Source organism: Rhizophagus irregularis, chromosome 13 (assembly GCF_026210795.1).
Source record: "Rhizophagus irregularis chromosome 13, complete sequence".
Lineage (NCBI taxonomy): Eukaryota > Fungi > Glomeromycota > Glomeromycetes > Glomerales > Glomeraceae > Rhizophagus > Rhizophagus irregularis.
In genome coordinates this window covers 3,276,823-3,299,432 of record NC_089441.1, presented here as the reverse complement: position 1 = coordinate 3,299,432, position 22,610 = coordinate 3,276,823, and the positions used below count along the sequence as shown (strand labels likewise).

The following is a 22,610-nucleotide window of genomic DNA, read 5'->3' as shown; positions in this document are numbered from 1 at the left end:
TTTATATTTGGAATTAATTTGTATATTGTGGAATTTATGGAATTGGATGAATTTGTTTGAGAGGATTTTCAGAATTAGAAGATTATTAGACAGCAAATTTGCAGATTACAAAAAATCACATCTCCCATGAGCGATAAACATATTATTATATATATATACTTATTTTTTTTTGAGATTTAGCAGAAAACTTCATCCAGCACAACCTTAAATGTAGAAGAGTATGAATCGATTCTGGATTAGAAGAATTATCATTTGTATACGATATCAACAATTATATTTTTCAGAAATGATTTCCGACCGAAATTGTAGAATTTGAAATTTTTTTTTTTTTTTTTTTGAGTTGAGTCGATGACGATAAGCAACTAATAGGCAAGTCGATGAGTTTCGATTTAATGGATTCTTTTTTTTGTTTAAAAAGCGAAAAAAGGAATCATTCATAGAGACACGAGGTCGGTTTGTCTCTTGTGCTTATTTTTACGACTTAATTTTTATTGGCTTTATTTTTTATTCAATTTCGGTTCAATTTTATTTGTTTTTTTTTATTCCCTACTTCATTCGGTTGACTCTTTCTACTTGGCTTTGTTGTGTCGTTATAATTTTTTTAATGGTTTTTTATTTTTTGGTATTTCTGGTAAACTGATGAAACGTTACTCTTTTTCCTTTATCCGTGGACCTTAAAAATTTTTGGAGTCATTCAAAAAAAAATTATGGAGAATATGGTATTAGAAGATTTAGGTTTTAAGAATGGCGAAAAGAAGTCTTTGAAATACAAGAATTTGAAACTTCTTGATATGTTGAATTTTCAATTAAGATGCGATATGGATATAAAAGAGTTTGAACCGATATTATCCTCAAGTATGATATATATTTTTTTATACAGGTAATAAATTGATAAAAAAAAAAAAACTTTTTGCGAAAATTCAACATATCGAAATATTTTGATAAAAATATATAATGTCATTCCAATTAGGTATAAACATGATTTGTTTTGGATTATCAGAATATTAAAAAATAATTATCATATATACTGTATGTTCTAGAATTATAATTATAACTAATGCTGTAATTACTATAACAATATAAATAAATTTATTATTGCACATGATTGTTATGTACTATGATAAACTGAAAAAAATCAACCTTACTAACATCGAGTTCTTTTTAAGCTACAAACTTTCTGATAAATTATTAGTTTGAATTTAATAAAATATAATAGTAAAATATCAAATTCGAGTTTTTATAAGGGAATTACTAAATCTCACCGCACCAGCATTACAAATATTAACGGGATGAGTTTTCCAAAATTTTACCCTAATTCTAATAGGTGACAATCATTAGCAATGATATTTAGCAATACTCTTTTGTAAAGGTAAATTAAAGATTGAATTTTTATTTAAAAGTTTGGAATGGCATTTACCCAGTACATAAACTTATATTTTGAATAAATCAGGTTTTTTTTAATTAATTTATTGAAAGTGCAGATAATAATAATATAAAATAAACTAAACTACATTAAAATAAAAAAATGCCAATTTTTATTTTATTAAAAAATACTTATATAATTTTAACTAAATTAGTTAAGCATTTTAAACTATAATTAACCTTAATATCATTAATTTATTGATTTTTCTTTAATAATAGGTTAGACCTAGTTGAATTAATATGCTTATTTTTATTTTTTATTTTTTTCCTGATCATGTTTATTGATAATAATGTTAAAGTAATACAATATATTTACAAAAGTAAAATAAAATAAGGTATTCTAAATAAATTTAAACATTATCAACATACTGCTCCTCCTAAAAGAAAAGACCAACCTGTCACCTTGAGATCAAAGGTGACTTGTCATGAAAGATTTAAAAATTTGATCAATGACCTCCCTTGTCAAACACTAAGCTATTCTATAGCTCCCAACGTGAACTTACTATTTTGTCTAATTTATTGGCCACTAATTTAGATTTGTTGACCGACTTTTTCATCTTTACATTAATCTCTTTCTGATGTTCTAAATCAACTAATTTAACATTTCTATATTCCCATATAAAAATTTTAAAGTCAAAAATCAATTTGTTAACCAAACCATCTAATAATCTTATCCTGTCTTTATTTAATATTCTATAACTTGTAAACAAGTTAACTAAATCAATATGTATAAAACCTTTTGCTAGCATAAATAAATTATATACCTTATTGAAATTCCAAATCTTACAATGTGAAATTTCTTATTTTTTATTAATAATTATTTATGAAAAAAAAAAAAATTTATTTAATAAAAAAGATTTTGGGTTAAAAAATCTTAAAATTTTTAATTAAAAAACATTTTATTATATTAAAATATAATAAACTAACTTCTATTCTATTAAAATATTTAAAAAAAATTTTAAATATTTATATATATACTTTCAATTTCATATTCTTCAGAACTAAAAAAAATTGGTATGATTATAAGAATAGTACTATATGGTGTGACATTAATAAATTTATTAGTAACTAGTAATTTAGACCAATATAAATATAAAATCGATCATCTGATTTTAATCTGATTTATAAACTCAATTTTAATCGATTTTTTTAAAAAAATAATGTTCCATTTGGGTTCTGAGTGGTTGCCACTCAGATATAATTTAAAATAAGAAATCAGATATAAATCAGATATAAATCAACAAATACTATTAAATTTGACACTATTAATTAGACATAAATCAACTAAATTTATTATATAAATCAGATATAAATCAGATATAATTCAATTACAATTTAATTTATAAATTCAGATATACTATAAAATATATTATAATACACAAAACTAAAAAAATAGAGTAAAATAAATTCAGATATGCTATAAAATATAATATAATACGCAAAACTAAAAAAATAGAGTAAAATAAATTCAGATATGCTATAAAATATAATATAATACGCAAAATTAAAAAAAAAGTAAAATTAATTCAAATATTAAAATATACTATAATACGCAAAACTTAAAAAAAAAGTAAATTAATAATAAAATAGAAATCTGAAATTTCAACTATTAAATTTTCTTGCATAAAACTTTCTGATTTATTCCCCTTATCTGCCAAAATTGCATCTAATTTTTCATCATCAATATTTAAATCGTCATCATCTCCTGTATATTCTATGTCATATACCATATCTGGTTGATCAATATATGACCAATCGGAAATATCATCTGGTGAGACTTTGTCATAGCATTGTATCTCATCATCATAGTTCTGAAGTCATAATTGCTATGCTGTTTGGTCTACTCTTACATGTTTATCAAAAACATTTCTTAATAAAAGTCTCAACTAAAATATAAAAATAAATATGATAAAATCAAAAATGTAAAAATAAGTAAAATCAGAATTAATGAAAATAAGTAAAATCAGAATTAGTGAAAATAAGTAAAATCAGAATTAGTGAAAATTTATAGCAAAATAAATTATCAAGATAAAATAAGTAATCTCTTCTAAGCGCTATGATAGATCATAAATATTAATGACCGATTTTGAACCTTTATCTTCAGTTTTACTCACTTTCAGTAAATGATATGCATAATTTGCCAGAATTTTTAACAGATTCCATTTTCTATAACTTATTCTTTTTATTAAAGAGATTTTTTGCAATCTTTATCCTTCACAATTTTTTCTAATTGATAAATTTAAAATAAATTAATATGGATTATTAATTTACCGCTGGATTATATTACATATATCATTTAATTTATTATTAGCATAAACTTGTCGATTGTCTATGCTTTCTTTACCTGATATCCTCAAACTCAATTTAAATCATTAAGATTTATATAGACTACTTAACCACTTTGTTACCTGCTTAAAGGATGGTTGATAATTCAGAGCAAATAATTTTTAGATTTTAAAAATTAATTTAAGTTAAATTTTAATATTTTTTGCACTGTTAAACATTTTATTGTAGTTTAAGTTATATTTCTCATTAAATGTTTTTAAGATTGATTTCATTTCGATTTAATTGATATTTTTAAAAAAAAAAATTAAAGAAAGTATTATGAAATAATAAAAATTAGTAACAAATAGATATGTTAGTAGAAAATTCAGTATAAATTTGTAGAGCCAAAAACGTTAGTTATTGAAATTAATAAAAATTGGTAATTCGTAAAAGTTAGTATATGAATTTATGTTGAAATTAGTAAAAAATTAGTAATTGTAAAGTTAGTATATGAATTTGCGTTAAATTAGTAAAAAATTAGTAATTTGTAAAAGTTAATATATAAATCGTGTTAAATTAATAAAATTTGTAAAAAATTAGTAATTTGTAAAAGTTAGTATATGAATCATATTAAATTAATAAAAATTCGTAGAAAATTAGTAATTCTTAAAAGTTGGTATATGAATCATGTTAAATTAATAAAAATTGTAAAAAATTAAAATTAGTAATTGTAAAGTTAGTATACGAATTTGCGTTAAATTAATAAAAAATTAGTAATTTATAAAAGTTAGTATATGAATTATGTTAAATTAATAAAAATTTGTAAAAAATTAGTAATTTGTAAAAGTTAGTATATAAATTGTGTTAAATTAATAAAAATTTGTAAAAAATTAGTAATTCGTAAAAGTTAATTTGTAATCCATCTTCAAACCAGTGAAAACTACTAATAAATTTTCAGGAAACTGGTTTTACAAATTAATTATTCCTTAAATGGCTTTTGAGCTGATTTGCCCAGAATTTTTTTTTTAAGTGTTATATAATAATGTTCTGAGTATATTGAATGATAAATTTGCATCGTCAAATATTAATATTACAAGTTTGATCAATATATACTTGCTATTTAAGGTTACGTTATTATACAAATTGGCAATATTGCTTAAAAAGTAACCAGCCAAATTTGTATTACAACTCGGCTAAAAATAGTGTAATCAATTGCTTAAAACCAAGGGAATCAAGATCTATCAAAAATTTTTACATTGAATGATTAGTTAAAAAATTTTTTCTTTAACAACGCTAGATTCTGACCTTTAAAAAAACCATAATTATTCAATACAAGAGATGGGACTAAAGATGTTAGCCGTAATTAATTAGCCGATGCTGTAATATTACAGCATACAGCATTACAGTTATGACACTTTTTGTAATACTGTAATTAGGCTGTAATGCTGTATGTAATTGGGTTGTAATGCTGTAATTAGGTCGCAATACTATAATTAGGCTATAATGTCGTAATTTTTAATGGTATAAAAATTTAAAATAAAAGTAATGAATTATAAAAGTAAATTACAATAGTTTATATGTCGTGTAATTTTAATTTTTAGGGGGTACATAAGATACATCGCATTTTTTTTTGTATTTTGTATACGCATTCGTGTAAAGAAAAAAATTATATAATGAACTAAAATCCCTAGAGATGGGTAATCGGAAAGAAAGGTAGAAAATATTGTTTTTTTCAAAAAATTTATATTAAATTAGCATAATATCTTTAACAATTAGATGATTTTATGCATAATTTACATATAAACTTTTTTACAAAAAAAAAAATTAATATTATTTTTTTTTTAATATTATTTACCTCTTAAAATTGAAATTACATGGTTATCATATCCGCCGATCTGCAGAATTAACAAAATTTGTCTAAATTAAGGTATTTGACAATAATTTAATAAAAATTAGGTAAATTAAGTTTTGCAAAAATGATCACACTTGTGCTACATGATCATATGACAGATATTAAGAAATTACTTCAACAAAAAGTAGTATTAAAAAAATTTTTTTCTTTCGTAAACTCCCTATTAAACTCCCCATCAACTCCCCTATCAACTTTTCAAACAGTTTTTACATCAAGTAAGTTGAGAATTTTTGCAAGTATATTTGTAATTATTTTATATTAGATACAATTTGGAGCTGTTTTTTTATTTTTTTTTTATAGTTTATAGAAAAATTTATTTAGAAAGCAAAATTATTCAAAAAAAATCTTTTCAATAAATAAATACCTCTAAATATTAATAACGATGTTTTAGCAAATTTAGATTATGTATTGATTAGTTGTTTAATTAAAATCTATTTGATATTTATTATTAATTATTTTTCAGTTAATTTTTTTTCGTTAAATCATTAAATATTCTGAATTTTGTAAAGTTTTTTTTTTGTTTTTTTTAATAAACTAACTTTATAATATTTTTTCCTTTTTTTCTAGAAACTCCTTCTACTGGTTTCGGGTTAAAGAGGTAAATATTTTGTGAGAGGTGCCTTAAAAGTTTTTTTTATATATTTTTTGATATTTTTTCTTATATATAAACGAGTTTTGATCGATTTTAATCGGTACTACGCCATATAACTGATAATCAGCAAATTCTGCAAATCAGCGGATATGTATATTTCCTAAAATCTGAAATCTGAAATCTGAAATATAATTCTGGCTGAAATTAACGTAATTTCATTTAAACATGTAATTTCAGCTGAAAATCATAATTCAGCCAAAACAGAAATGCAGATCGTTCCTTTTTTGGTGATAGCTATTCCACAAAAATTGATTTTAGTGGAAACGACACTGGAATTTTGTATAACATCACTTTCCTTTTTAGGATATTTGTTAATTTCTGCTAAAATTAAGTGCATAATTCTAGCTGAAATTACATACGTAATTTCAGAATTACGGCATTATGGATTAGTTACAACATTAAGACCTAATTACAGTATTACAACCTAATTATAGCATTACAACTTAATTACAGCATTACAACTTTTGCTTTTTAATGTAGATAGGTTGCAACCTATTACATACGACACTGACACACTGTGTCTTAATATTACAGTTACGGCTAACATCTTTAGTACATTGTATTCAGTATGATAATGTGAATGCTATTTTAAATAACTCAGAGCACATAAGTCTCGGACATTAAGAAAATTAAAGAAAGCGATTAACAAAAAGTGATCTGTGCTAAAAGTGTCTGAAGAATCCAAAACAAGAGACCACAAATGGGCAGCGGGAAAAGCAGGGAATGTCTAAAGATAATCCAGATGAGATAAATGTTTAGAACTTAAAGACCTGAATGTAGGTAAAGGGGAAGAAGAGGAGTCAAAAGCACACAAATCTTCAAATTGATGTGAGTGTAGATAGCGAAACAAGGAATGAGTAGGAGATGAGATAGATGGATCAGAAATGTTTTTGAGATAACAGTTAAATTCAGCATTCAGATCGCCATCTAGTAAAATATGGATACCAGCAGAACATGCTGTAGTGATCCAGGAAACAAGAGTGGAATGACAATTGGAAATTAATTTACTATTAAGTCTACTGGAAGGAGGTACATAAGCTCCAATAATAAGAATCTCTTGTCGACCAGATAACTGCAAAAAGAGGGATATTAATCGGTCTTTATAAAACCGTTTTCTAATTACATACATGGCTAAACTAGAATGAAAAATAATGCCAATTCCTGCATGATGATTAATGGAGGGTCCATTTGTGATAATTAAGTTGGGAAAGGAAAGGTTCACACACAAATTTGTGAGCAGGTGACCGTAAATTAGTTTCAGTAAGAATTAAACTATGAAGTTGATAAAAAAGAAGTAAAGAAAATAAATTTAATTGTTTAGAAGAATGAACTATAGATTAAACATTAAGAGTACCAATTCGCAAAATATTAGAGGAATTAAGTTCACAACTAAACTGATCAGGAGAAATGTCAAAACATTAAATAGAGGAAGGAGGAAGGGAAGGATTTATATTAGACGCACTATCAGGAAAGTGAGATCCCTGCAAACTTTCTGTCATGGAATTGTTATAGATTATTTAGAAAGGGAGGATGAGTTCAGGGAAGAAAAGTAATCCAATTTTTCAAGAATAGAGCCTAACTGACACAGGTCAAAAAGTGAAAAATCAGTCACTAATCGGTAACTAATTGGCATTTTCGCCAAATACCGTCACCAATCAGGCAGTTTGCTAACTTTTGATCCAGTGATCAGAAAGGGATGAAATGTAGCTCATTGGAATAGTCTCAACAAGACGAATCTAATGGTAGTAAAATCGCATTTCTAGGATTAATACTTGATGAGAAATTAAGTAAATTATAAAAATAAAAATATATCATTTATATTTTATTTAATTTTTCATTAACTATTAATCCTAGAGATCCGATTTTACTACCATTAGATTCGTCTTGTTGAGACGATCCCAATGAGCTATATTTCATTCTTTTCTGATCACTGGATTAAAAGTTAGCAAACTGCCTGATTGGTGATTGATTGATGCCTGATTTTTCACCTTTCGACCTGTGTGATTGGAAAGATTTTGTTGAGTGTTGGAGATAAAAGAGATTTTTTGGCGTAATCTTGATGAATCACCAAAAGTCACACGAGCAGGTAGAATAGCGTGTCTGCTAGAGAGGATAAAATTAGGATCAAAGGTGGAAAAGAAAGTATCAGAAGAGGTATCCATGATGGAAAGGTTAGAGTATGCATGTATAGGTAATGAGGAAGATGTGTTGTTATCGAATTCATGATGGCAATTGTTCCAGCCAGCATCATTTGGATAGGAGTCAGGCGCATAAGAGAAAGCATTATCAGGAGGGCCATCATAGCTTATCATTGACTCAAGCTCCCTAATACAATAATCGTAATCTGTGATGGAATATTCCATCCAACTGACTTTTTCATCAAGGGCTTAGAGTTGTTGAGCAATATTCTTGAACTGTTTTTTTATTTTGTCGATAACATCAGGAGGTAAAGAGGACTTAGACTGAGGGGAAGTTGAAGAGAAAAGATCTGAAGTAACTTTGTTTTGAGCGATAACTTGGGCATTATTTAGAGAATTCGCAATAACATTGCGAGAAGGACGGGTAGGTACACAGGTAGAAGAAAAGCCAGAAGTGGATTTGTTAGGATTATGCGAATGTTCAGTGAAAGTATTATCATGAGAACATGAGTTAGATCACGACTGCGAACGTGATCGAGAAGAAGATTGTGATTGCCTGAAGTCAGAGCAGTCTCGCTTAGGTCCAGCATTGAACCGCATGTAGAGTTTGTTCAAACGGTCATTGGTTTTGCGAATGGGTTGAGAATTACATTCAGAGGGAGAACAGCCATGTCGCCCACAGACATGGCAAAGGTTTTTGGCTTCGTCAGGAGGGTGCCAGGTTAGGCCTTTATTGTGGAAGGCAATGGTCAATTCCTTAGCGTCCTCAAGGTTTTTGAATGATGAAAAATTCAAATATGCATAAGGCTTAGGCTTATAGGAATTGTAAGAGAGAGGGATATTGACTGCTTTAGCATTAACTTGCGAAGCGATTTCTAACAAGTCTGTTAGAATCCCGGAAAATACTTATATAGGTAAGGTCCCAAAAATATTTTTTATTAGTAGCTCTAAGCATAGGTTTTTACTATGATCGCTAAGCATTGTTGATATCTAATCTTAAAAATTATATAAAAATAAGCAAATCAATCTTCTAATCTAATTAAATTTTTATTATAACACATATAATTTATAAAATATATTTATTAATTAATATATTTTATTAAATCCAATTTTAAATATGTTGTGAAGCTAAACTAAACATAATATACAAGTAGATTAACAATATTTAATTAATAAAGTTAATAAACAGTAAAAGAAAAATTCGAAATTAATACTATTACAAAAAATGTAAATTTCTCCATAAGTATTATACTTACACCCATAAAAATTAATATGTAGGTAGTTTCGACCTTGCTGAACAATTTTCAATTAATTTAGAAAGTCGATTTCATTTGATCAAAGAGGTGTAATTACGCTCTGAAGTTGTAAACGGAGAAATAAAAAATTCGGAAGTTAGTACCGTTATGAAAATGCACTTTTCTCCATAAGTATTATACCCACACTCATGAAAATTAATATATAAGTAGTTTCGACCTTTCTGAACAACTTTCAATTAATTTAGAAAGTCGATTTCATTTGACTGAAGCGGTGTAATTACGCTCTGAAGTTATAAACGAAAAAGTGAAAATTTTAAAAGTTATTACCGTTAAAAAAAAATATGCTTTTCTATATAAATATCATACTTAGCCTTATGAAAATTAAAATACAAGTAGATTTAACTTGCTGAACAAACTTACTTAAGCATAAAAGATAATTTGATATAACCAAAGTAATGAATAGTAAAATTATATTTTAAAGTAAAACATATTTATAGTAATTTTATTTATTTTATTTAATAAAATAAACATGTATAATATAGTAATTTTATATTAAAAATAATACACTGAGTTTAATAAAAATTAAAAAGATACTATTAACAGATAATTAATAAAACATTGAAAAAAAGTGAAATTTCATCAAAAAAAAATTTTTGTTTATATATTTATATAAAATTGTGAAATGTAGTACAAAATTAACACTCACCGTTAGTGAAAATAAAATAAAAATTAATTATAAATTCAATATATAATATTTTAAAATATGAAAAATAAGCAACTAAAAACTCTTAGTATTTTAAAATAATACCAAAAATATGCAATTTAATTATCTTATATAGTATAAAATTTTCTTAAAATTAAGCATTATAAAATTCTTACATCATAAAACTTTTCTATGTTGACTAAGCACCTTGGTACCTTACATATATAAGCATTTTCTGAGGTCCTAGTCTGTTTCTTTGATATTCTTAGGGACTGAAATGCCCACGAAAATAGCCACATGTTCCCTGTGGACGTCACATTAGACTTTCGAATAAGATGCCGGATAGACGCGTAAAGAATTACCAAAGCAAATAGTCACCCAGATATCAGCAAATTGTGTAACAGAGTCTGCACTGGAGAATTGGATGTGGGCGTTATAGTAGGACCCCGGATATCTCCAAAACAGGTCATAAGTCACACTTTCGGCAGATTGGCCCATTTTTCAGGAGCTCAAAAAATCGTTTTTTGTAAATATCTCGGCATCCAGTGGTCCAATTTTGATGAACTTTTTTTTAAATTGTAGAGCTAAATGAGAGCTACAAAATAAAAAAAAGTTCATTAAAATTGAATTACTGGATGCTGAGATATTTACAAAAAACGATTTTTTGAGTTTCAGCAAAAAGGGGTGTTTTTGGCCAAAAGTCCATTATGACCTTTATATTAGATATCCGGGGTCCTGTTATAGTAGTGTTTTCTGGTAATAAGTTTACATTCAACTACATTGCCATATTGGGAAAAAGCCTGTCTGATTTGAAGTTCATTAAGGAAAAGGGGAATGTCAGTGATGAACAAAGACTTTTTTTCATCACTGCGATGCGTGTCTGCAGGTGAGTAGAAGGTAAAGGACAGATTGAGAAGATCAGCACATGGAGATTGGACACATGTGGAATGATCAACTTGAGCAAAAAAGAAGACAAGGATTCTTTTATTATTGCCTGACCCTTCACAATGAGCGTGGTGAACCATAAGAGAAATATCGGGAGAGGGACTACGATTCAGTCATTATATATATATAGCGTGGTTAGTGGTAAATTTTTCTTTGAATGCAACAGGCGCTTCACGAAGATATGCTGCAGCATGAAATCTGGAGGGAGAGGATTTAATAGTAGCAGCATCACTGTCAGGGGAAGGTTGGCGTACAGGCATGTCAAAGGCTACAAATTTACTCTTATCATTATTTGGAAAAATCATGGTAATAGGAAGGGAATGGGCATGAATAGAAGACTCTAAAGACATATCAGTAGTAAGTGGTCTGATTACGACAGGAACTTTATTAACAGAAAGACCAGAAGGAATGTTAGGTTCAGGCCAGCCGTGTAGGAACAAATGGAGAAGTTATATCAACATTTATATACCATTAGCAGAGACAATACGCGTTCGTTTATTTGACGCACCAGTAGTATTATCAGGAAACAATGAGCGGTCTCCAGGAGGAGCTAAAACATCAGGACGTGATGGCGGCGGAATATCTGGGTTGATAACAGAAGGAGCTGTAGATGTAGTCATAGTATTGTAAGTTCAAATAAAGAGGAAAGCAACTAGAGAAATATTTAATTAAAGAGAATTTAGAAATTTTTGAGTGAAAATTTCAAGAAAAATTTATTAGTATTTTTAAAAATTAGGAAAAGAATTGCATAGATCTTCACGACTCACATTTGATAGACTAACAGTAATTTTTATTAATCATTTATAACTTTATAACTCAAAATACAATAAAAGAAAAAGTAAATAAATAAAACCAAACAAAAAGAAAATAGTCGCACAAATTTGTACATATAGAGAAGTAAACTAAACTATAAATCCCAAACTTGTATATCCCAACTTTAAACCTTAAAAGCAAAGTTTCAGATCAACTACCCAAATTCAGAAAATCCTACCTGATCTTACAACCTGCCAATATTATTAGATGAGGACTGTTTGAAACTTCTTGAGCCCAACAGGTGATGAAACGTGATTGACGTTGAGTTAAAGAGGAATGAAGCTACTTGATACCAAGAAGAGACCATTCAGAAGCTCGAAGCGGGGAAAAAGACTCATTGGCCTGAGATATAATTACTTGAGAAGCAGAAAAGCGGAAAGGTTGAACAGAAGGTCCTTTGTATGATCGAAGAGTACTTGGCAAAATTCCCTTTGCCGCGTCTTTTGTAACTTTAATTTTACACCTCGGTCGCTAAAGACCATGATAAATTTCACATTGAAGTTTCAAATAAGTGCGGGAAATAATGGAGGATAAAAGTTTATAATTAAGGCCGGAGCAACAAATAAGGCACTTCAGAAGATCACATGGAATGAAGCCTCAGAGAAACCAAGAGGTGGGAAAAGAAGAGTAATTATTATTCAAAAGTAAGTCTGGGAGACCAAGCATTGGTAAGTTACGAAGAGCCATAAGAAGTTCATCATATGATTGTTTGCATTGTGGAGAGGAGGACACCTTAGTAACAAGTTTGACCAGGAAACGTTCGATAAGATCTGTAGTTACATCTTTATAGTTCAGAAGTGCAGGGTTGTCATCCTCAGCATCCAGATAGCTAGGTGAACAAATAAAAAAATGTTCCAACGTTTCCATGAAAATGCCACAAATAGGGCACAAGGAGTTATTAGCATATTAGCCAGGAAATCTTTGGGAAAGTTTATACATGATAGGAACACAGGTCGAAATGCTAAAAATCAGCAAAAAAATGGCGCGAAAAGCAGTGGCTATTCTTGGCTATTCTTGGCTATTCTTGGCTGTTTTTAGCTATTTACGAATTAACCTATACTATTTGTAAATAGTTTATACAAATTTGCGAATAGTTTATGCGATTTGCGCCATTTTTTTGCCTATTTTTGATCATTTGACGTGTGGAAGTTCATCAAACCAAAGTTTAAGGTGAAACTGCCACGGTATATATGCCACCCAAATTATTTTGGGCTGCCGTAATTATAAGTAAAATCCCAAATTCAATTATGGCATCCCAAATTATTTTGGCACTTTACATAGTAAATTATATATAAACTGAATGAATTACAGCATCCCAAATTATAATTATGACATTCCAAAATAATTTGGGCAGCATGTATAGGCCATAGCGTTGTTCAGATACAAAGTTTGTCTAAAAATTTCAAAAGAAAGAGACCAATCCACAGTATAAAAAGTAGATTGCAAAGGCAAAAAACGGGAGAGTCCAATCAGAGAGAAAAAATGGCGAATATCAGTAAAAGAACGCCAATAATTAACTGGGTCCTCGAGTCAGAAGTTCATCATATCCAGTGAAGAGACCATGATTTTCAAAAAAGGAAGGAAAAATATCATCTATAAGTAGGTAGAAAAGGTAATAACGCAGGCCAATTCGGTACTTGATAAGATCACGAGCCCGAACAGAATGTGTGGGAATGGAGTCTTTGACAAAACTAGAGAATCTACAAGCAATTCTTCTAGATTTCAGCAGCTCTGAGATACAAGACCATAAAGAGTGATTTTTCATTTGGACACGTCGTATAGGAGAAGCGTCACACCATCTTGAAAACAACGTATCAAAAATAAACGAAGAAACAAAGGACACAGACGAATCCAAAGTAAGAGAATTCAACACGTATAATATAAAAGCTAGTTCCGCAACATCGTTATATGGGGAAATCATAGGACAGGAAAAAATTCCAGAGTCAAGTATGAAATCATCAAGGGTTTGTACCCAGGCGCAGACCAACAATGAAGTTATAGAGTCAATGGCATGTATAGTTTTAGATATATGGAAAGTGGTATCCGGACGTAGAGCAAAATTATGATTTGATACCGGAGTAAGATCAGGTAGTGAGGCAGGAGAACTGTCACAATGCAATAAAGGTGGTTGTGCTAACGCTGAGTATCTATCAGGAATATATAGTTCAGAAAATCCAGACAAAAATCTAAAATAAGAACATAAAATAAATAAAGAAAGTTTTAAATTAATAATTTGTTGAGAAATATCTACATATACAATTATTTGAAAAAGTTGTAAACAACGATAAGAAGGCAAAATGGATAAACAAGAACGATGAATTAATTTTCTGCCAACTGTTTTCAGAGTCAAAGGGCCTTCATTCGTATCAAGACAATGAAAGGAACAACCAGGGCAAGGAGTAATCTGCATTTGATTAGATGTAGTAGGAATCCAATGGGAAAAATAGACAACTCGAGTACCAGAATCATCATCAAAAGTATAAAAAACCTGCCCGAAAATGAGAGAGTTTGAAGAATCGACTCCAGCAATCCAATAATATTTATTACGGAGTCGAATATATGAAGAAATATCAATTCTATCTATAAACTTTCCAACCAAAGTTGACAAAGATGAAGTAATATCAATGGATCCCAATCATTCAGGTAAAAGAGATGTTAAACTGGAAAGAGAGGTGACAATCCTAAACCAAGAAGGAATTTTTCCAGTAGCGGCAATAAGACCCATATGTTTTAGGTCGTTCTATGTAAGAGGAAATTATAAAATGGATCACAACTTGCTGAAAGAGCCAAGAGCAGAGCTTAGCGAAACGCGTTTCTAAGACAGCTAAGTCAGAAGATAAAGCGACTAAGGGACACGTTTCATCAGGTATTAATTCAAGGAATGTACAATCAGGAAAATCAAATTGGAGTCCAGATTCTCAGAGCAGTTTAATGGCTTGAAAAAGCCAATTATGACTAATAGAGCGATGTTTGGAAGTTCATAAGGAAAAATCTATGAGAGAATCAAGAGAAGTTGGCTACTTCAAAGTAAGCTGTAAAGTTCATAACATTATAAGAACTAAATTCGCCTGCTTGGAACCAGTGGATAGTAAAGAGATCCAAGATAAGAAATGACATAAAAGTCGTTCACATAAAAAGTCATAAGGATTAACATCTTTACTGAAAAACCTGCTAGTCAAAGTTATTGAAGGAAAAGTATGAACCACAGAAAAAGCTTTGTGTTGTAGACCATAGTATCCATTGACGATTCGCATAACCTGCGATTCTGACAAGTATAATACTTGGAAACGGAATTGAGCTTTTGGTAAAACAACCGAAGAGTGTAAATAAGCCAATTGAACGGGGGATAGTTTCTTGAATCGTACGGATGCAAGAAAGGAAGAGTAAATATCTTTGAGTTGAGAAAGAACAAAGTTAGGGGATCCTTGTAAATTAAACCAAACACCCAAAAACCGAAAGGATGAAGATAATCTCAGGGCTCGCAAAGAAAAGCCCATTGAAGAAAGATGATCCGGAAATTCAGAATTCAATTGAAATGAAATTAAATTATTGCCAGCTGATAAAGAGACTAATTCGTATTTTGAGAAGTTCGCTGTAATATTATTTAAAAAATAAAAATCACAGGCTATAGAAAGTAATTGTTCTAAGCCAGCCAAAGAAGAGGCAATTAAAGTGGAATCATCCATATAAGTAAGTTGAGTAATAGGTACGGCAACATCTTCATTATTATTGATGTTAAGAATATTTGCAGGAATACCAGAACTCCATATATAAGGGGAAATTGCTGACGATGATAACTCAGTTAAAAGGGGATCGAAATAAATAGTCCAAAGAAGTGGAGAAATAATTTCACCTTGATCAATACCAATCAAAAGGTTATACGATTCAGTTTTACCAAAGGGAGTTAAAATTCTATTCTTTCTAGAAGTAAATAGACTAATTATAAAATCAGAAAGATTAGAAGGAAATTTTAATTGTTCGAAGTACAGTCGAAGCATACTCAGATCTATAGAATCGAACGCTTTGGAAATATCTTGACTCAGAATTCACAATTCTTGAGGAATTTGAGAGACACGATGGCTTTTCATAATGCCATCAAGTATGTTGATAGGAGTATTAACAGATGAGCCAGGAAGACCAGCAAAGTTGTTACCAGTAAGCACTTGATATTTAGTCATAATTCGAGAAAGACGATCTGTAATAATTTTGACCAATAATTTCTGAACAGTTTCCAATAAAGTAATTGGGCGGGTATTCTTTAGTAAGCATTCGAACTCATGAGGTTTAGGAATAGGTACAATAGAAGCTAAACGCCAATCCTCAAGAATATCAGATTTCGCTAAACACGAGTTCATCAATTTGCATAAATAAAAAATTCCCTCAGAAGATAATAATCTAAACCATTCATAAGGTATAGACGAGGGACCGGGAGCCTTATGGTGTGGAGAGTTATTAATAACGGCAAGAAGCTCATCTTCACCGATAGGCACCATAACCATTGAATAAATATCTGGGTCAATTGAGGAAATAGGAGTATAACAATTTTTCCATCGTTCAGGAAGACTATTAAGAGTTTTAAACGGAGATTGACTAGGACCAACCATGTTTTGAAAATGTTTGATGGCAGCCTTATGAATACAGTCGGAACTCTATGTACCGATGCTGTTGTTTTGGGAAAAAATATCGGTATATCAGATTATCGGTTCATTATGAAAATTTTGTACTGATATTATTATATTATGTTGATCAATATCGGTATATAAAAATTTTTTGTAATCGTTTGTATAACAAAAAATCTTAAATTGAACGAAAAATAAAATTTAATGGTTTATGGCAATAATAATTGAAATTTATTATCATTATTACAGTATACTGTATTAGAATATTAGCATAACTAATTAAGACTATTTAATAGTACATATTATTGAATAAAACTATCTAATGTTGTTTTCTTTGTGTTATTAATGTATAATGTCAATACTTGACGTCTTAATTTCTTTAAGACATTTAATAATTCTGAGTTAATAGAAGTATCTGATGAGTATTCAAAAAATAAAACAAGATCATCCAAGTGACCCAGGGCTTCTTTAGTAGAAATCACTTCAAAGGATTCTTCAGTTTCTGATTCGGCTATTTTGGTATTCTTGGATTTCACCATAGATACGATTTCTTCATCAGTTAACCCTTCACCACCTTTCAAGTTGTCATCTATATGAAGAAATTCTGTTACGTCCATGTGATCATCAAATGGAAGTTGGTGAATCAACTCTTGTATCTCCATTTCATTATGAATTTCATCATGAAATACTTGATCATCATCTTCAATTTCACCATCCATCTCATCCTGTGGAAGAATTCCTGTATGTTTCCAACAATTAAAAATCGTCTGCTGACTTACAGAATTCCAAGCATTTTTGCTAAAATTAATAGCATCATAAATATTTAGTGGAACAGTCTCTTTTCTTAATTCTTGTGAAATTTCATATGCCTCGATCTTGTTTCTAACGAGTAATTTTCGATATTGTGCCTGAATTATTAAAGAATTACATAATTAATACAATGTAATTTGAATTTAGATTGTAAAATTTTACTGTTTTTAAATTAATTAAAAAACTATCACTCACTTTAAAAGAATTAATTATTCCTGCATCACAAGGCTGCAAATGCGCTGTAGTATTTGGTGGCAAAAAATGCACAGCCACATTTGTTAAATTTGTATTTTCATCTATGATATGCACTGGTGCATTATCAACCAGTAAAAGAATGTGGCGACCTTGTAATCGCATCTGTCTGTCCAATTTTGTGAGATAATCATTCCATATCGGAACCTGCATCCAAGCAGTTGAATTCCAATAATAATTAACTGGTAAATCTTCCTTTTTTTTTCCATGTAAGATTCGTGGATTTTGATAAGTATGGATAAAAAGTGGCTTTAATTTCTCCGTCCCAGTTGCATTGCATGTAAGAAGGAGTGTAACACGTTTTTTTGATTTTTTTTTTCCGGAAAGTGGGCCTTGTGCTAATGTCTTTGATGGTTCAAGATCCCAATACAATCCTAAAATATAAACAGTAAATATTAGAATATTATTTAATTATTTTAAAGAAAATTTAGGATTACCTGTTTCATCGCAATTGAAAACATCATTTAAATCATAATCTTTAATGATTTCACGTAAAATCTTCCTTTCTTCGTCTGATGTTTCCAATGGAGCACTTTTTGCTTCACCCCACTTAACATACTGTTTTAAACTGTGACGTTCTTTAAATCCATTAATCCATCCATTAGAAGCTGCAAAATTATTAACTTCAAACTGTTGTGCAAAAAATTTAGCTTTTTCACGTAAAATATCAGTATTAATAACAAGATATGCAGCAAGTGCATTAGTTATCCATAATGAAAGAGCCTCCTCTACTTGAGGGAAGCGAACAGGCTTTTCCCTCAGTTTATTTGACTCTTCTGAGTCTGGATTTACATTCAGCCACTTTTCTTTCTTTTTTAAGATATCAGAAACTGTATTTTGCTTAATATTATACAAGGTGGCAAGTCCTTCTTGAGTAGACCGTGGCGTGTTTTGATAATCTAAACAGAGTTGTCTTTTTTGTGCATGTGTTAAAACGACTCTTTTCTTTGTTTGAGAAGCATCTTGAGTTAACTTCCTTTTTACTTGTAGTTGAGACATGATTTCTAAAGCAAACAAAGACGCACTACAACGCGTTAAGTAAGATTATATACTGGTGTAACCTAAAATATCGGTACATCTTACTATATGTTAATTAAAAGGGGACAAAGAAAAGTATCGATACATGTTACATCGTGAAACAATATGTAATATCGGTATAACAAGGATTTTTTACTAGTTGTGAAATGGAACACGAAAATTCTATCGGTACATGAAAATATCAGTCTATACGATATCGGTACATAGAGGCCTGACTGTATCATCCAGTGCTATCAACAATTGAGGGTTTCCAGGTATATTAGTAATAAGTACTCGATCCAAGACAATACTGCACTTTTCACGATTCAAGGAGCTACAGATAAATTTTTCTTTATCTTCATAAAAGTTGGAATTCCGTTTAGCAATAGCTGCTTTCATAACAACTTGCTTATGGTTATAAAATTCGACAGTAACTTTTCCAGACACGAACTGTTTAATGGATCGTAAAGATATATGAAATTTTATTAAAAAGGTCGGAAAATCTAAATTCAAAGATGTAAAAACCGAATAAAGTAATGCAGGATTAAGAAGTATATCTATCAGAGCACTTTGATCAATAAATAGATCGGTAAATTCTTTATAAAAAGAAGGAAAGAATCGATTCCAGGAAAAATAAAGGTCAGAAATCGAGAAGATTCTAAAGAGAGAACTAATATAGTGATCTAATTTGTGACTAAGGTGAATAATAGGTCTGAGTTCAAATGGAACAGCTTGAGGCTTGTTCAAAGAAATTACTCGTTTTGGAAAAGTACAACGAGCAGCATTGAGCAAGGCGGATTTTAATCGATGCCAATCATTATTAAGATGGCCATCTCCATTAGGGAGTGCAGGATTTTTAAGTCCAGAATTCACTGCAGCGGTAAAGAGAATCTATTGTTCAGGGAGAGCATCATGAACATTAAACTCAGTTCGGTAATGTAAACGCTACTTTAAATAACTCAGAGTATGCAGATCACGAATATTAAGGAAGTCAAAGAAAGCGATCAATAAAAAATGATCAGAACTAAAAGTATCTGAAGAATCTAACACATAAGACCACAAATAGGCAGCAGGAAAGGCAGGAGAAATCCAAAGATAGTCTAAACGGGATAAATGATTAGAACTCGAGGATCGGAAAGTAGGTAATAATGAGGAAGAAGAGTCAAAAGCACATAAATCATCAAATTGATGTGAATGTAAATATCGAACAAAGGATTAGAAGGGATGATATAGTGCTCCAATAATAAAAATATTTTGTCGACCCAGTAGCTGAAAAAAAAGTAATATTAATCAGTCCTTAAAGAATCGTTTTCTAATTACATACATAGTTAGACTAGAATGAAGAATAATTCCCACACCCGCATGATGATTAACAGTAGGCGAGAATGAAAACCATTTGTGATAAGAATAATTCAATAAATAAAGTTCACACACATATTTGTGATCAGGTGACTGGAGATTAGTTTCAGTAAGAATTAAACCATGAAGTTGATGAGAAAGTAATAAGGAAAATAAATTTAATTGTTTTGAGGAGTAAGGTTGCTTATCTAAACCTCTTCAAAATCCTACGATTAGTTTCGTCAAAATTTTACTATAGATTTATTATAGTTTTGGCAGAGTTTTGGCAGTTTCGGCATTTATAATAAGTTTCGGCAGTTTCGCCTTTCTCCAAAGTTTCGCCAGTTTTTTAATATAACTTTAATATAGTTTCGGCAGAATTTCGCTTTTCGGCGAAACGCCATCTTGCCTAAACCCCTAGGTTTCGGCAAGCAACCTTATTGAGGAGTGAACTATGGAACGAACATTCAAAGTACCAATTCGTAAAATATTAGAAAATTTAATTCACGATTAAATTGGTCAGAGAAATATCAAAAAATTGAGTAGGAGAAAGAGGAAGTAAAGAATTCAAATTTGGCGCACTATCAGGGGGTAAGGTCCCTGTAAACCACCCATCATATGATTGTTGTCAATCATTTAGAAGGGGAGGGTGTGTTCAGAGAAGAAAAGGATTCCAATTTTTTTAAGATGGAACCTAATTGATTGGAAAAACTTTGTTGGGTATATTGGAGACTGAAGAGATTTCATGACGCAATCTTGCTGAATCATTAGAGGAGCTGTCAAGGTTGACACGATTAGGAAGAGGAGCGTGTCTACTAGCAAGGATAGAGTTAGGATTGAGAGTGGAGAAGGAGGCATTAGGGGAGGTGTCCATGATAGAAAAGTTGGAATCAGCGTGGACAGGTGAAGGAGAAGAAATAATGTTATTATTATTGTTATTATTAAGGTCCTGTTGGTAGTCCCAACTAGCGTCATTTGAATAGAAATTAGGCGCATGAGAGGAAGTGTTATCAGGAGGGTCGTCATAGTTCATCATTGATTCAAGTTCCTTAATGCGGTAGTCGTGATCTGTAATGGAGTATTCCATCCAATTGACTTTTTCATCAAGGTCTTTAAGCTGTTGAGCAATGTCCTTGAGTTGTGATTTAAGCTCTTCTATAACATCCGGAGGTAAAGAGGACATGGGCTGCGAAGAAGGTGGGGAGGAGAAACCAGAAATAAAACCAGATTGAACATTGGCATTAGCATTATGCTGAGAATTTGCAATATCACTGCGAGGGGCTCGAACATGCGGTCGAGCAGGAGAGGGACTAAATATTGATCGATTGGAATTGTTTGAGCGGTCAGTAACAGTGCGGTTATGAGAGCGTGAATTAGATCTTGACCATGAGCAAGAATTTGAAGGAGATTGTGTTCGTCGGGAATCAGGCTGTCCATGTTTAAGACCAGCATTGAACTGTGAATAAAGTTTATCCAAGCGGTCATTGGTAGTTTGAGCGGGCCGAAGGCTGCATGTGGAAGGAGAACATCCATGTCTGCCACAAACATGACAGAGATTTCTGGCTTCATTCAGAGAGTGCCAGGTTAAACCTTTATTGCGAAATGCAATTGTTAATTCTTTAGCGACCTCAAGACTTTCAAACGATGAAAAATTCAAATAAGCATAAGGCTTGAGTTTGTAGGAATTGTAAGAAAAAGGGATGTTGACAGCTTTAGCATTGACTTGTGAGGCAATTTTTAATAAGTCCGCTTCTTTAATATTCTTAAGGATGCCAGCAAGGATGGCAACATGTTCTCTGCGGAAGTCGCGTTGGGCTTTCGAATAAGATGCCAGACAAACGCGTAAGGAGTTTCCGAGACAAATAATCGCCCAGATGTCTTCAAATTGTGTAATAGAGCTCACATTGGAGAACTGGATGTGGGCATTGTAGTAGTGATTCTTAATGGTAAGTTTACATTTAACTACATCGCCATATCAGAAAAAAGCCTGTCTGATTTGTGTTTCATTAAGGAAAAGGAGAATGTCAGTAACGAACAAAGACTTTTCTTCATCACTGCGACACGCGTCTGCAGGCGAGTAGGGGTAAAAGCCAGATCAAGAAGATCAGCACATGGGGATTGGACGCATTCAGTATGATTATCCTGGACAAAAAAAAAGACAAGGATTTTTTATTGTCTCCCTGATCCTTCACAATGAGCACGTGAGCCGATAAGAGGAATATCGGGAAGAGGGTGCTCCTCAAGCTTCGTCGCACATGGCTCAGTTAGTAGTAAATTTTTCTTTGAATGCGACAGGCGCGTCACAAAGATAAGCCGCAGCATGAAATCTGGAAGGAGAAGATTTGATGCAGCAGCGTCGCCCATCGGGGAGAAAGTTGGCGTGTAGGTATGTCGAAAGGCCACAGATTTGCCCATTATCATTAGATGGAAGGTTTGTGGAAACAGGGGAGGAGATGGACGTGTATAGA

General features: G+C 30.8%; 5 protein-coding genes across 5 annotated transcripts; 1 reads left to right on the top strand and 4 right to left on the bottom strand.

Moving 5' to 3' along the window:
* Positions 1 to 707: 707 nt before the first annotated feature.
* Positions 708 to 1,040, top strand: OCT59_005289 (uncharacterized protein; the record flags this gene model as incomplete). Its single annotated transcript, XM_066138280.1, has 2 exons — positions 708 to 880; positions 971 to 1,040. 2 exons carry the CDS (start codon positions 708 to 710, stop codon positions 1,038 to 1,040), a joined length of 243 nt encoding a protein of 80 aa, XP_065997435.1.
* Positions 1,041 to 12,703: 11,663 nt separating this feature from the next.
* On the bottom strand, positions 12,704 to 12,973 carry OCT59_005288 (uncharacterized protein; the record flags this gene model as incomplete). The annotated part of the gene is made up of 1 exon (XM_066138279.1): positions 12,704 to 12,973. One exon carries the CDS (start codon positions 12,971 to 12,973, stop codon positions 12,704 to 12,706), a length of 270 nt encoding a protein of 89 aa, XP_065997434.1.
* Positions 12,974 to 13,619: 646 nt separating this feature from the next.
* On the bottom strand, positions 13,620 to 14,516 carry OCT59_005287 (uncharacterized protein; the record flags this gene model as incomplete). The annotated part of the gene is made up of 1 exon (XM_066138277.1): positions 13,620 to 14,516. The coding sequence occupies one exon, from the start codon at positions 14,514 to 14,516 to the stop codon at positions 13,620 to 13,622; it is 897 nt and encodes a 298-aa protein (XP_065997433.1).
* A 1,919-nt stretch (positions 14,517 to 16,435) lies between these two features.
* Positions 16,436 to 16,710, bottom strand: OCT59_005286 (uncharacterized protein; the record flags this gene model as incomplete). The annotated part of the gene is made up of 2 exons (XM_066138276.1): positions 16,436 to 16,445; positions 16,508 to 16,710. The coding sequence occupies 2 exons, from the start codon at positions 16,708 to 16,710 to the stop codon at positions 16,436 to 16,438; spliced, it is 213 nt and encodes a 70-aa protein (XP_065997432.1).
* Positions 16,711 to 19,011: 2,301 nt separating this feature from the next.
* Positions 19,012 to 20,130, bottom strand: OCT59_005285 (uncharacterized protein; the record flags this gene model as incomplete). Its single annotated transcript, XM_066138275.1, has 2 exons — positions 19,012 to 19,695; positions 20,125 to 20,130. The coding sequence occupies 2 exons, from the start codon at positions 20,128 to 20,130 to the stop codon at positions 19,012 to 19,014; spliced, it is 690 nt and encodes a 229-aa protein (XP_065997431.1).
* Positions 20,131 to 22,610: the final 2,480 nt, after the last annotated feature.